Source organism: Mercenaria mercenaria, chromosome 9, assembly GCF_021730395.1.
Source record: "Mercenaria mercenaria strain notata chromosome 9, MADL_Memer_1, whole genome shotgun sequence".
Classification (NCBI taxonomy): Eukaryota; Metazoa; Mollusca; class Bivalvia; order Venerida; family Veneridae; genus Mercenaria; species Mercenaria mercenaria.
In genome coordinates, this window is record NC_069369.1 from 12,073,993 (window position 1) to 12,088,717 (window position 14,725).

Here is a 14,725-nt window from a genome sequence, read left to right on the forward strand (position 1 = left end):
TACTCATTGAACAGTAATCAATACTCACAGCACAGTACCGTGAACACTACCCAGTAAGTAGTGCTCACAGTGCTGTGAACACTACTACATGATCAATGTTCTGTGAAAAGTACTCAGAGCTGTGATCATTCCATATTGATCATTACAATGATCACTGAAGAATTGTAACCCTTACACACTTAGATTCCTTCCCACTGAACATTTCTCATCACACTAAAACCGTTGTAAAATATATGTGACCGTACGACCACATACACGCATCACAGGATCGGTGCCCGTTTCTCTAACGAAAATGGGGCGACATTTTTGTCAACCTACCATATCCTCTTTGAGATACGTTATCAGTCAACTATTTCACAAGGGGTTTGAAGAAATAGTTGATATATGGCATCTTTCTTATGTTTAAGCAGTGTAATATTGTCAATTTGTTTTCAGTTTTGACATTTAACACCGTATATGATTATATATGAATATTTTTCGGCGTGCCGTATTAAGCACGATTTTATGACCTCGTATGACCTTATGCCGCCTAAATAATGTACCAATCGGATTGCTTGGTAAGGTATTCTCGGTATTTTCAGCCAAAATGAGAGATTTTGTAAGAGTGACGCTGATTGGAGGAAAGGCTGAAAATGCTTCACTCTGAGTCATGTGTGACACTGAATGAAATGACAACGCGTTCGTCATCTATAACCTCTATAAGTACAGCACCATCGGGTTGTATGCGTACCTCTTGAACAGGTGTGCGTAACCAAATATTCATCTGCTCATCCGGACATATTTCTGTTTTGTTAAGTTTTCTTGTTAAGTTATTTCTGTTTTGTTAAGTTTCCTTTCCTTAAGTTTTGTTTTTACAACAAAAAGATTATTTGTTTTATACAGTCATTAACTCTTACCCTGCATTACAGCAACAATTTCTAACCAGTGCAAATCATTACTAACATGCAACAACATGTCCGATACTGTGAAATTTTAGACACTAAATTTTAAATTAATCTTTCCGGTGAAAACAGTCTGAATGATAGACAAATTTGATAATAAGCTGAAGTAGGTTAAGGATTCATGTTGCTTCCAACAATTCCCGAAATAAAGTATAGAACGTATTTCAATATTGTTTGCTTACTGTTACGACCTTTTAAGCACCAAATGCTCAAAGTGAGCTTTTGTGGTTGTTTGCTGTCCGTCGTGTGTCCCTCCACAGTTTCTAAACACAGTCTTCTTCAGAACTACTGTCCTCATTTATACAAAACTTCACCTTTCAACATTGCCAAAAGATTTAAAGTACAGGTTTCTGCCCATATATAACTTGTGCTTCAGTTACCTCACCCCGACAATCTTTTTTAAAGATATTTCTTGTTTGAAAATATGTCGATGGTTATTTTTTTCAGCTCGTGTAAAACTGAATTATTAGATATTTAATTATTTCAGTGACATCGCCGAAACGTTTTAAAATGTTTTATAATATTCCTGTCAAGGTGCATGCATTTCTATTTTTGTATCCAAATCATTGCTTGAGGCAATATGCGCACAACAATTGAATAGCATTGAAAACCTATCTATGGATAATACGATAATCCGTGTCCATAATAACAAATATAAATAAATGTACTAATATGCAGAATTGAAAAACAATTATAATCAATAAACCAAATACGAAGGGTGTTCAATAAGTTCGCGAAAAAATGCGCCATTTGTTCAGATGTAGACAAAACACAGTGATACTTAACTATTTTGTAGTGCGTACAATTTTCTTTTTAATGAGTATGTATATAGAATTATGTTGTATGCTAGTGGCGATGTAACATTTATAAATGTTCTTCTTGTTGTTTTTGTTTCAAGAAACTTTCAATGTCCTGAAAATATCGATATTTTTAAAACCTCAAGAAAAGTGTAGGATGAGCTAAGTTGATGCGAAGCAAAGTTTAAAACAAAAGGTAATTTTTTTTTGTCTGTCGTACAAGATTCAGATGCGTTATGCATAACAATCTGCCAGATAGGTAGAGCAATATAAAATAACAGCATATGGTTTCTAGCACGTGAGTCCCGATTGTTTTTGGTTTTTTTGTTTTTTTTGTTACATGTGATGGTTTTGTCACTAATCTTTGATTGACTTTGTGTTGAAAATAGTATTGTACTCATTTTAAGCCGATCTAGGCCTATAACAGTCAGGTTGCCGCCCTAAGTGATTGCAGACACATGTTCTTGGTGACTCCATCAGCGAATAATTTGCGTTTTAATATACAACGAATATCCACTGTTTTTGTTTTAAAAATGTGTAACAACCCTAACACGATAGTTGAAATGCATGCGCACTGTTATCGAGATTGAGTTCAAATGTCAACTTTTATCTTCTACGAGCCTAGATTTATCCAAGCTGCGAAACGGCTTGTTCATAACGTGTCAAGGCATCATCAGCAGAAGGTAATTTTTTTGTCTTACTATTCTTCATTACAAATTACATCTAATTATATCTTTTAGTTCTAAAATATCAAAATTACTTTCATTTACAAACATACAGTCAAACCTCAATACATGGTTAGGGGTATATGAAATAATTTTGCCTCTAAAAATCATTAAACATTTTCGATATTTGAGTTTCCTTGTATTTTGCAGCAATTCAGCCATTCGAGACGAAGCTTACAATAATTTTTGTTGCACTGATCAGCACAGCATATGGGTAAGTAATTTCATACTGTTTTACAAATGATTGTGATAATGTATCAATTGTTTCTCACGTGCAGATCAAACTTTATCACGGTTGAAAAGTCAGTAACTGTTCAGTTATTACAGCATTGCAATTGACTGGCAATGACGATCATGTCGGCTCATTCAGTACTTGGACCTAGATCTAGACAGATCTACTAAATGCATAAGATCTACCAGTACATTTTATATGCCCAACAGGACAATGCGGAACTTTTATACGTTTTGTCCGGTCGACTACACTAAGATTATTTAAACAGTGCCTTAGTTAGCAATGTAATATTCGGCTCCAGCTTGGTTACCATTAGGCCCTTGCTCACAGCTGTATGCTTCACTGCAGATCAAGATAAAACCATTTTAGTATATACCTCTGCCTACTGCTTGTGTTATAACTTAAATTTTCAGTTAAAATGGACTGGATTTATAATTCTAGACAAATAAAGCATGAAATTCGTTTGACAAAGAGTGCAAAGTGTAACGTCGATTTATGTATTTGGGTTTTACGGCGCACCAACACTGTAAAAGTTATATGGCGCCAAACAGGACTACAAATTTTGGTTCCACATCACATTTACATCGAAATAAAAACATGAGGTATAGAATCAAAATTTGCATACCTGCTGGAAACACAGAGTTACTGCAAAACCAAGTGTTAAGACCCTATTAGTCGCCTCTTACGATCATGCAAGGGTAAGGCAGTGTTTCCAATTTGTAACGTCGAGACGCCTTTCGAATGGCCTTTGACCATATATGACGTCACTACTAAAATAATTGAATAGTTTAAAACGTCTCCAACTGGAACTGAATGCAGTCTTTTGTATTCGTTTGAAAATTCAGAGGAACATACTAGCTTTTATTTATCAATACTTGTTATGTTAATGGTATTCAATTAAAGATGTTTTCAAATGACCATGATTGTGTAAATATTTAAATAAAACTCTTTCTAAATGACTACGTATAGAAGCATAATCTGGTTTCATTCGACAGACGTTGTATCTAATTCATCGGAAAACAGTAGTATCTATTTCTTAATTATATTAAATGAGAGGTCATTATGTTGACCCATGAAATATTTTACATCATGATGATAAGATTTACTTCCTAGGGTAAAATGGTTTGACTGGTGTATTTGAAGAAACACAATGTAATATTGAAGACAAAATTATTTTTAAACCGTCGCAGATTTTTACTAGGTTTGATGTGGCCTTTATTTTCGAAGTATAGCTGACTAAAAGTAGGAATGTTCTCACGTGGTTCTAATAATGAATAGTGCGAGGTCGGCCTATTTTCCGTTTTACAGATGGTCGTCGATTGAATCTTGAGTCAAAAATATTTGTTTAGATTAAAATGAGGTCCCACCATCAACTGAAAGAGAATGATATTGCTGTGGGACACCTTCTCCTTCCACGTCCTTTTCCTACGCCCCCAAACAACAATGGAACTATTTTGAAGAATTAATCATATATTTAATCAAACAATGTTCAATTTCTGCATTCCTGTAGGGCCAACCGCATGTGCTGGAGCGTGGACAGGATAGCAGAAGAGGTCAGGAAACAAACGGACAAGAATGATGATGGTATAATAACTTACAATCAGTTCTCAGACGAACTCGTGGTTAACTGGAACTTGTCCAGTAAGTATACAACGCACAAATGTTATAGCACTCGTAGTAAGCGCTGGTCTGTGTTTCAATATACTACCGTTTGTTTAATGTTATAACTGGAACACTGTGTTAACTAAAGATAACAGAAAATGAGACATATTTTAGGTACTTCTATGATACTTCGAAACAGCATAAGTAAAAGCGAAATTTCGTTCTTTTATTAACAAAAACAAGGGCGCAATTTCGTTCTGTTGTCCAAGCTAATACGATATTTTCTAATTTGTCGGTCAATCCCCGCTAGAACACAAACTCGTCCAATTACAAAATTTCGATTTGTCATACTGGCGGGGACCGACGACGTGTGACAAAACGGTATGTTGGCGTTGCATCGATATACAACTGATTATTCTTTGATATAGATAACTTTCGCTCTTTCGCTCTTTCGTTCTGTGGCGCTGCATTTTCTCGTACTATGGTTTTCGCAAGGGCGAAGGAATGCGACAGCGAAAGAACGGAAAATGCAAAATGATTGTTCTGTAGTTTTTTTTTCCGGAGGCGGGGGGGGGGGGGGGGGGGGGGGGGGTGCGAGAGGCAAATAACAGTGGAAGTACAAATACAGGCGAGGCGAAACTGACATCTATTAACTTATCCAAGTTTTTTTTACTTTTAAGATAACACGTGTTTGTCCTTCGAAGACTTCACCTCAAACACCTCAAATTGGGTGAGCAAATTTCACGATCATCACGACACTGCACACAAGTTCTTCAAAAATCTAGACCTTTCTGGTGATAACCAGCTGTGCCTGCTGGATGTAGCTGTTCAGCTTGTCAAGTACGATACGAACCCAGGTAAAGTACACTTTTAGCAACGTTTTCATTGCGCCTCTCGTATATGATTTATTTAAGACCGGAAGTTTGATGTTCACATTATTAGGACCAATTTATTGGAAATTTCGTGTTGCGTGCCATTGCCACTTACAATGAATATGTTCTACTTTCAGTCGACGGTCAGATTCAACCAGCTGAGTTCAATGCCTTCATGCATGCCGTAAGTGAAAAGCTAGCGTACATTTTTGTGCCTTCCCTGCTCAATGTGTTAGGGTGTGTGGGACACTTTGATTTACACTTGTCCGTCCGTCCGACTTTATGTCGTTCACATCTCAAACAACTGCTCGACCTTGTCATCAAACCACGCATGATTGTCATTTAGCATGTGAAGTTGTCCTATTGTTTTAATTGGGAGGAACAAAACACTGGTCCGACTGAATGAAATTCCAAAAGAGAACATCAGGAGCATATCTTCACATGGTATATAACAATCCTGTTATGTTTTATTACTCTTAAAGTCAAATACTTTTTTAGACACGTGGGACACAAACTTTAATGTCCTCTTTTATATATTTTGACCGACTGAAGGACTATGACTACGGTATGGCTGTGATAAACGTTTGTGTTGCTTACACATGTATCTTTAAAAATATTTCATCTAGAGTGATGAAACCATGTAGATCAGTATGCAAATTTGTGCTTCTGAGTTTTGTTTTGAATTTCACTCAGCAAGATCGGAGTTATGGTCCTTGTCATAGTCAAAAATATGCATTAAGAACAAACAAGTTTATGTTACACGTATTTTAGAGAAGTATTTGACCAAGAGTCATAAACCATTACAGAACTGTTTTATAGCGTTTCCATTCTGCCAGACCAGACTTATGGTCCTTGACTTATTTAAAATGCACATAAAGTTCTTAAAAGTTTATATTGCTGTTCTCTTAGAACTATTTCACTCAGAGAAACCATGTATAGTTATAGGAAAGTGGACATCAGTGTACTACGGACACACATGTAGTTGTATCTATATTTATTTTCTCTTAAATGAACTTCTTTAAGATCAAATCTCGAATAACTTTCTTCTAAACGTAAACACAGTACCCGAAATATTCTATGTGTCTGAGTATTAGTTAGAATTTCCAAACACAAGCGCTGAGAAAGTACCCGCCATACAGGCAGCTAATGTATCTATTTATTAAATGTTTATATCTTTTTTACTTTCACGCACAAAATGTATTGAAAGCTAACCTTAGGAGCTTTCATCCAACTACTAGCCAACTGATTTTCTTTACATTGACCGATGATTAAGATTAACACCTCCCGAGGGTGATGAGCGATGTTAATGCTGTGCCCAATATGTGCGGTAACTGAAAACGTAAATCGTAAATGTAAGACTTTAGTAATTTGTCTTTAAATATAGAAAACTTGTTGAACAATAGATTTCTATATAAATTTTCCGCCATTATTTTGACATTTTGTGGTATGTTCAACAAGCCCTGGGCTATAAACTTTTATACGGTATTGTAACGAAATCATAAGGATTTCAACAAACTGTGACAGGAGTTCACCAGATAGACTGATATAATACAACTGAAAAGAAAATGTCTAATAACAGTAAATTAATCGAATTAGAGCCGGTGGCTCTCGGTGACCAGACAGAGGTCAAAGTGCCAATGTCGAGATCAAGTACCGAGGTGACCCCCGACGCGAGTGATAGTCTGTTTATCACCCCAATGCTGCCAAATACAAATAAAACAGTTCGGCATTTCGATGGGAATTATGAAATTGATTTTAGTGAAATTCTACAAGAAGAATCAAACGAAGAGATACTTGAACTTAATAAATTGCAGAGTTGGTTTAGTAATATGACATCTGATAACTTTATTGACCATATAATCATTGAATACCAAAACTCTGAAGCAAAACTTGAAGGCGCGCGTTCAAAGATGTTTGAAATTGTCCGCCACTATGACGACTACCCGTTCGATCGTAACAGAGATATGAAACGTCGTATGCAAACGCGATCGGGAGAAACAGTCAGTGTTAAAATCGCAAAAGACATATATGTGCTACTTTCTGTAATTGAGGGGGATGATTACGATTCACTCAACGATCTTTTGAGCAACCCAAAGAAGATAAAGAGCCGTGTGTCTGTAGCGGGCACGCCTAGAACACCCAGTGAACCAGTCCAGACAAGTTGCACGTGCAAAAATGAAATAAACATACTTAAAGACACTGTCACATCACTTCAAGCTGACTTTCTCCTTCTGAAACAAAGACAAGCAGCAACAGAAAATTTGAGAACTTCAGAGCTGAAAGTCGTAAAAGAATCTATCGATGGTCTTAAAAATAATTTCACTGAAACGAAGGATGCTCTTTTCGAAGGCTTAACAAAGGCCAAGCAAAGTATCACAAAACTTGAAGATACAATAACAGATGTACGAATAAGGTGTAAATGTCAATCACTGGATAATTCTAATAACATGAAAACATTACAAAACAAAGTAATTGACTTATTTGCTACAGTAAACAGTTTTCAGCAGTTTGAAGAGCAATACTCAAGTCAGCGTGGCAACGACTCGATGCTGCCTTCCGAGTCTGACAAAAATGATCATGCTCATACATTAAATGATCAAGCTATAATGTCTCAGGAAATTATTCAACGTCAAAAAAATGAGAATCACATAGTTCGGACGGATCTTCATTATACTTCTGGCCTAGAGAGAGACTCTTGTTATCAAAAAAGACAGACAGACCAATACCCTACCAATCCTGCAATGTTTCATCCGGGACGGACACCCGTTACCGAATATATGTCACGTGATACGCAACAGGAGCTACTAGATGGCTTATCAGCAGACAATAGACATCCCGCTTTACCCTCAAATAAGAATGATGTAGAGGGGAGTAGATCCGCCGACGGTATGCCAATCTCAACTGTCACGCCGCGAGGTCGTCATAGACACCCAAGTATAAGTCGAGACAGCAACGGCCCAAGACACTATAAAGGAAATAAAACTATGAATTTTGGCATAATAAACAAAGAGATTGCCGCTGGTAGAAAACGTCGAAAACAAATGTTTGAATTTTATAATAGTCGCCGTATATATGATGCAGACAAAGCAGAATTCGACGCCCACGGACATGAAATGATGATGAAAATTTCGAGAAATATATTCAAAGAAAACCAAACGCTTTTTGTTGGAGGGTTTAAGCCCACAATATCAGAGGAGAAAATTGCTGATTATGTTAGCAGACGTGGGCCAAAAGTAACAAACGTAACTATTTACAGGAAACGAAGGTTCAACAATGTCGTGATTAGATTAAATGTCGAAGACGATGATACTGCATCTTTGCTTACTGAAGATCCATACTTCTGGCCAGCAGGTGTTACATGTAGACCTTGGCTCCCTTATAATGCATTGAAAAGACGCAATAATAGAGACAATTATACAGGTAATGAATACAATTCTGCAGTAGACCAATCAAAGTATTCAGCACAAGACTGGTACGGAACTGGAAGCAGTTACAATAGGTATAGTGTGCTTAGCACAGAGGGCATAGATGACTACTAAATGAGTACATGTCTTAACATTGCAACATGGAATGCAACAGGTATCATGTCCAGTGCAAGTTATCTCTGTGACTTAATTGAAAATCTTATATTGACATTATTGGGCTAAGCGAACATTGGCTTTTCCCCCATGACTTGCACTTCCTCGACTGCATACATAACAAATATAAAAACCATTCTTTTTCTGACCCCGATTTACAAATACCGGGAAATAGACGTGTCGGTAAAGGTGGCCTATCAATAATGTGGCATAAAAGGTTAGACAATGTTATATCCACTTTGGAGTTGTATTCCAGATATATTATAGGGATAGAAATTAATACATCTCCTGGAAATTATTTATATGTATTCCAAGTATATCTGCCATGTAAAAACCATTCAATTTGTACCTACAAGAATAGCATCGATGATGTTGAAAGGATATTATGTAGTTATAGAAATAAAGGTACATTACTTATAATGGGTGATTTTAATACTGAACTTCCCTCGAGACACGAGAACACATTCCATTGTGATAACAGGGGCAATTTATTAGTTGATATTATGCTAAGACATCAACTTGTTGCTATAAACGGTTTACCAGTGTGCACTGGAGCAATGTTCAGTAATGTTCCATATAACAGCAAAAGGGAAACATTGATTGATCACATACTGATACAAAGTGATTATATTGATTACATCAATGCATGTGAAATCAAAGACGATAATTGCTTAAATGTTTCAAACCACCGCCCAATTTTATGTAAGATTGAAATACCTCTGTCGGAAGTTTCATATGGACCTGAAAATATTATCAACTGGAAAAATGTAAAGAAATGTGATCTAGAAAAATATCGTACATTTTTAGAAAACGATGAACGTATAAAAGAATCATTGACTAATCAAATATCATGTACAGAAGATATCGATAACTTGTATAAACTTGTAGTTAAATGTGTTCGGGACGCGACCGATACCTGTATCCCCAGAGTCAAATTTAAATCTTACATCAAACCATACTGGGATCAGGAACTTTCAGCACTACATGAGGCTATGCAAGTAAAAAGACGCCACTGGATTACCGAAATAGACCTAGAACCGAAACATCGCAAACTTACAAGGATTATAAACTATCAAAGAACAGATTCAGACAGTTACATCGTACAAAGGTACAGCAGCATTTAGAAAGCGTGGAGTTAGAAATAGACATGGCAGCTGAAATAGACAACAACGAGTTCTGGCGGCTTATAAATAAACACAGAAAGCCGCGAAACCATTCAAAAGTATTTGAAATGGATTTTAAGGGACGTATTTGCAACACTCCGAAAGATATTAACGACGGCTGGAGGTCATATTTCTCAGAACTTTATTCCCCAACAGAGCATGACACTTTCGATAACGAACGCTTAATGGAATGTGAAACGGAGTTGTGTACGGTAAAATCGATGTTGTCAAGCAAAAGGTCAAAAAACATACATATTACAAAAGAAATGGTTGAAAAGAATTTGAAACTTTGTAAAAACGGTAAAGCTTGTGGCTATGATAAAATAAACTATGAACACATATTACATGGCGGAAACGCTTTATTAGCGTTAATTACAAGACTTTACCAGAAAATAACAGAATTTTCATATATACCGACAGACATGGAAAAAGGGATTATCTCAACATTATATAAGGGCTCTCCGAAAAAGAAATCGGATCCAGACTCATATCGCGCAATAAGCTTATGTTCAGTGGTGCTGAAATTGTATGAAAAATATTGATTGATATCATGCAAACAGACAATACTCTGAAAGTGAACAGCCTGCAAGGCGGATTTCAAAAAAGGTTTAGCTGTACTATGACGTCATTTTTGTTACGTGAAAGTATAAATCACGCAAGGGACCATAACAGCAAACTGTATACGTGTTTTCTGGACGTTCGGCAGGCGTTCGACCATGTGAACCACACTATTTTGATGTTAAAATTATATAAAACTGGCATAAATGACTGTATATTTAAAGTAATCCTGAACATGTTTGATGACGTTTTCAGTTGCGTACGATCACAGGGACATATTTCCAGTTTTTTCCCAATACTCCAAGGAACAAGACAAGGTCAGTGTATCAGCCCTCTGCTCTATATAGTATTTATCGACAGCCTATTAGACACCATTGACAATTCACAAAATTCAATGACGTTGCATGGAACGAGATATGGCTGCCCTACGCATGCGGATGATATGGTGCTAATATCGTACAGTAAATCGGGACTAGATAATCTTATGAACATATGTTATGAAAATTCGAAAAAAGAACGCTATCAATATAATGCTAGAAAAAGTAATGTTATTGTTTTTAACGAGACACATGCCTCCTTTCAAAACACTTCCCGTAAATGGAGCCTAGGTCCCGATCAAGTCAATGAGACGGAAACTTATACTCATCTAGGGGTAGTGTGCAACAAATATATGGATACTCATTACAATATTAAAAATGCCTGTGACAAATTACGGAAAACATTCTTTAGTTTATCTAATTGTGGCGTACATGTAAATGGTCTTCATCCTGTCACACAAAAGCATTTATACGAGACTGTTGTGATACCTAAAGCACTTTTTGGCTGTGAACTTTGGAATGATCTATCTTCAACGCAGGTACAAATCCTAGAAAGAGCGCATCGCCAGTGCGTGAAATATATGCAAAATCTTCCGCGCTCAAGCAGAACCGACGTGGCGCTCTGTTGCTTAGGATTCACCTCTATTGAACACGAGATCGATAAAAGAAAATTACAATTCTTTGGTCAGTTATGTCATCTAGATACTAGCAAAAAAGTAAAACAGATATTTCTTAACAGATTATTCATATTTTTAAAAAGCCCGAGTAAAACCACTGGGTTTATACCAGACATATACCGAATTCTGGGCAAATATAAATTGTTAGATACTTTAAACAGATACATTTGTGATGGAGAATTTCCGGTATTTGAATCATGGAAAAAGACAGTGAAATATGCAGTACAGAAATTAGCGAACATAGAATTTGAAGCACGTGCATCAAGTGACAGAAGCTTGCACGAATTTTTCAGTATACATAGTGAAATAAAACCATGTGTCTCATGGCACTTTAGTCAAATATACCGGGATCAATTGAAATATTGTAGGACGGTAGTATTAGTTATTAATAAATTATTTTCAAGGCCATACATTGTAAATTGCCCACTCTGCAAACTGTGTACAGAAACTGTTGCAGAACACCTGATTTTGTTCTGTACTGAAAACGATACATTGAGGCAAGTTTTCTGGAGAAAAATACATGAATCACTACCAAATGAACTGTTTGTGACATTTTGCCAATTAAATTTCCGAAATCAAATACTGGAAATGCTAGCTGGCTTCCCAACTATGAGTATCAGCGATTCTCAAAGAACTTCCTGCTATAAAATAATTGTGCGCTTTATTCATCATCTCACAAAATCTTTGAATTTCCAGGTGCCTTTCACTTAAGGCAATACATTAAAACATAATATAGACAGTATACATATATTATGATTACGTTTTATAAATGACACTGTTAGACAGTATACACATATTATGATTACGTTTTATAAATGACACTGTTAGACAGTATACACATATTATGATTACGTTTTATAAATGACACTGTTCGAAAGTTGTGTGTGACACACTGTATGAAACATCCTTTAATTAAAATCACATGCAGTGTAGTTCTGTAGTGCCTATTAACTTATCTTATGTAAATATAAATGTTTGTGCTATTTCATTATGATAAAAAACTTTGAATGATAAAACATTTCCTGCATTATTTGCCTTTTAATCTTTCGTTTTCGCTCTAAGACAAATAAGGCACGGACATACTTATGATTAATGAGAAAATTCTTTAACATTTTCATTATGTGGTCTAATATTTTCGACTTTCGAGATTAGGTCATTATCAAAGTGAATATGTTAGAGCTAATTGAAAAACGAAACTTAATTCATGTAGTTATAGTACGTGAAATATTTATGGACTATTAGAAACATTCAACATTTTTTCAAAGTCTGCATGCTTGATACAGTGCCATCAATAAGTTTGTAATGGTCAGTGTTTATTGAGTGTTTTTTGTATAAATAGAACAACACTGTTTTCTGTTTGAGGGGTTACAGCGGATGTATTTATTTGCATTTTACGTTTCATTACGTATAAGTAATACAGTTATAAATTATAATGCAATATCCAAAAGGACAATAATGAATGTTCATTCAAAATTGATGTATTAATGAAAACTCAGTAAAATATGTTTAATACACATTTTCTTACTAATTATGAAACTAAACAACTGCATATTGATAAATATTTACATGCCGTATGTTTTACACTATTATTGTTGTTTATGTACACTTAAAATAATATCATGGACTAGCTCTTAAACATTCATTATTAGAAATTATAAATTGTCATTTATCTCAATGTAAATTGCTTTTACACCTTATCATTTCTCATTTCTTTTGTGTTCAATAGATATGTTTTGTCTATGTATTATATGTTCATATAATTTCTTTATTATGATGTGAATTGTATGCTTCTCATCTTATGGTGGAATAAAAGATATATCTATCTATATCTATTTAAAATGCACATAAAGTTCTTAAAAGTTTATATTGCTGTTCTCTTAGAACTATTTCACTCAGAGAAACCATGTATAGTTATAGGAAAGTGGACATCAGTGTACTACGGACACACATGTAGTTGTATCTATATTTATTTTCTCTTAAATGAACTTCTTTAAGATCAAATCTCGAATAACTTTCTTCTAAACGTAAACACAGTACCCGAAATATTCTATGTGTCTGAGTATTAGTTAGAATTTCCAAACACAAGCGCTGAGAAAGTACCCGCCATACAGGCAGCTAATGTATCTATTTATTAAATGTTTATATCTTTTTTACTTTCACGCACAAAATGTATTGAAAGCTAACCTTAGGAGCTTTCATCCAACTACTAGCCAACTGATTTTCTTTACATTGACCGATGATTAAGATTAACCCTCCCGAGGGTGATGAGCGATGTTAATGCTGTGCCCAATATGTGCGGTAACTGAAAACGTCCCCCGTCCCTGTTCATCGCCGACGAACACTAAGAGCAAGATTCATGGAACATAACCTAGTTCTAGTAGTAGCGAGATATCACGCCACATACATCAAGACAGCCCAGGTCAACTGTCTCATTGAAATCCGTGCGTATTCTTGACCGGGAACCCTTTTGGTTTGAAAGGGAGGGCGGTCAATGAGGCGGTCTTTATCAGAGCATATAAGCCGGCGCTGAACAGGGACGGGGTCGTTTTCAGTTACCGCACATATGGAAACAGCATTAACATCGTTAACACCTTCGGGTGGTGTTAATCTTAATCCTCAGTCAAAAGAAAATAAGTTGGCTGATGAAGTCCATAGTAGATGGATGAAAGCTTCCAAGGTTAGCTTTCAATACACTTTTGTGTGTGAAAGAAAAAAGATATAAACATTTTAATGACTGAAACAACACAGTTAAATTTTCATTCAAATAATGTTTATTATTATTCTACCTGCCATTTACCGTAGCAACAGTTTCAGGGACATTGTAATAACAAACAGATGTACATATTCATCGTCATTGCTGTGTCTATGAAAAAGGGGTGATAAATCATTTTTACTGAACATTAAGATACAGTTCTAGTGATCGGTTTCCTTTCTATGTCTGCATTAAATGGCGGTAACCTATGCGGTATTCCGGAAAGTAAGTCACATGTGTCTGTTAATACCGTTACGGATGGAGAGACGGACCCCTCCTGGTTCTCAGAAAGGAAAGAAAACTGATCGAATATTCCGACCAAAACCCTTTTTTTCCATGAGCACATTTACGCCGGAAACATTTCTATTTTTTTCCAGATGCATCCCGACTCTCATCAGAACCTTGGTCATGGGCATGGACTTGGATGCTAAGTACATGTATATACTACATGTATATATGAACATGTGTTATGTAAAATCAGTAAAATAAATCATTTATGTTTTCTCATACT

At 35.8% G+C, this 14,725-nt stretch overlaps 1 protein-coding gene across 2 annotated transcripts; it reads left to right on the top strand.

The window, feature by feature from the left end:
• The first annotated feature begins 4,211 nt into the window (after positions 1–4,211).
• On the top strand, positions 4,212–14,721 carry LOC123546470 (uncharacterized). Of its 2 annotated transcripts, XM_045332750.2 has the most exons (4): positions 4,212–4,336; positions 4,978–5,154; positions 5,307–5,353; positions 14,592–14,721. In XM_045332750.2, exons 1-4 carry the CDS (start codon positions 4,216–4,218, stop codon positions 14,643–14,645), a joined length of 399 nt encoding a protein of 132 aa, XP_045188685.2. In that variant the 5' UTR covers positions 4,212–4,215; the 3' UTR covers positions 14,646–14,721. The 2 variants fall into 2 exon arrangements, with proteins under 2 accessions (XP_045188685.2, XP_053406781.1); XM_053550806.1 differs by lacking the exon at positions 14,592–14,721 and having other exon boundaries at positions 5,307–5,787.
• The last annotated feature ends 4 nt before the right edge of the window (positions 14,722–14,725 follow it).

Excerpts from the sequence above, each read along its gene's own strand:
- LOC123546470 (XM_053550806.1), top strand. The coding sequence starts at position 4,216 with ATGTGCTGGAGCGTGGACAGGATAGCAGAAGAGGTCAGGAAACAAACG. Across the intron at positions 4,337-4,977 it reads GGTTAACTGGAACTTGTCCA|ATAACACGTGTTTGTCCTTC; the intron begins GTAAGTATACAA and ends TTTACTTTTAAG. Across the intron at positions 5,155-5,306 it reads CAAGTACGATACGAACCCAG|TCGACGGTCAGATTCAACCA; the intron begins GTAAAGTACACT and ends TTCTACTTTCAG.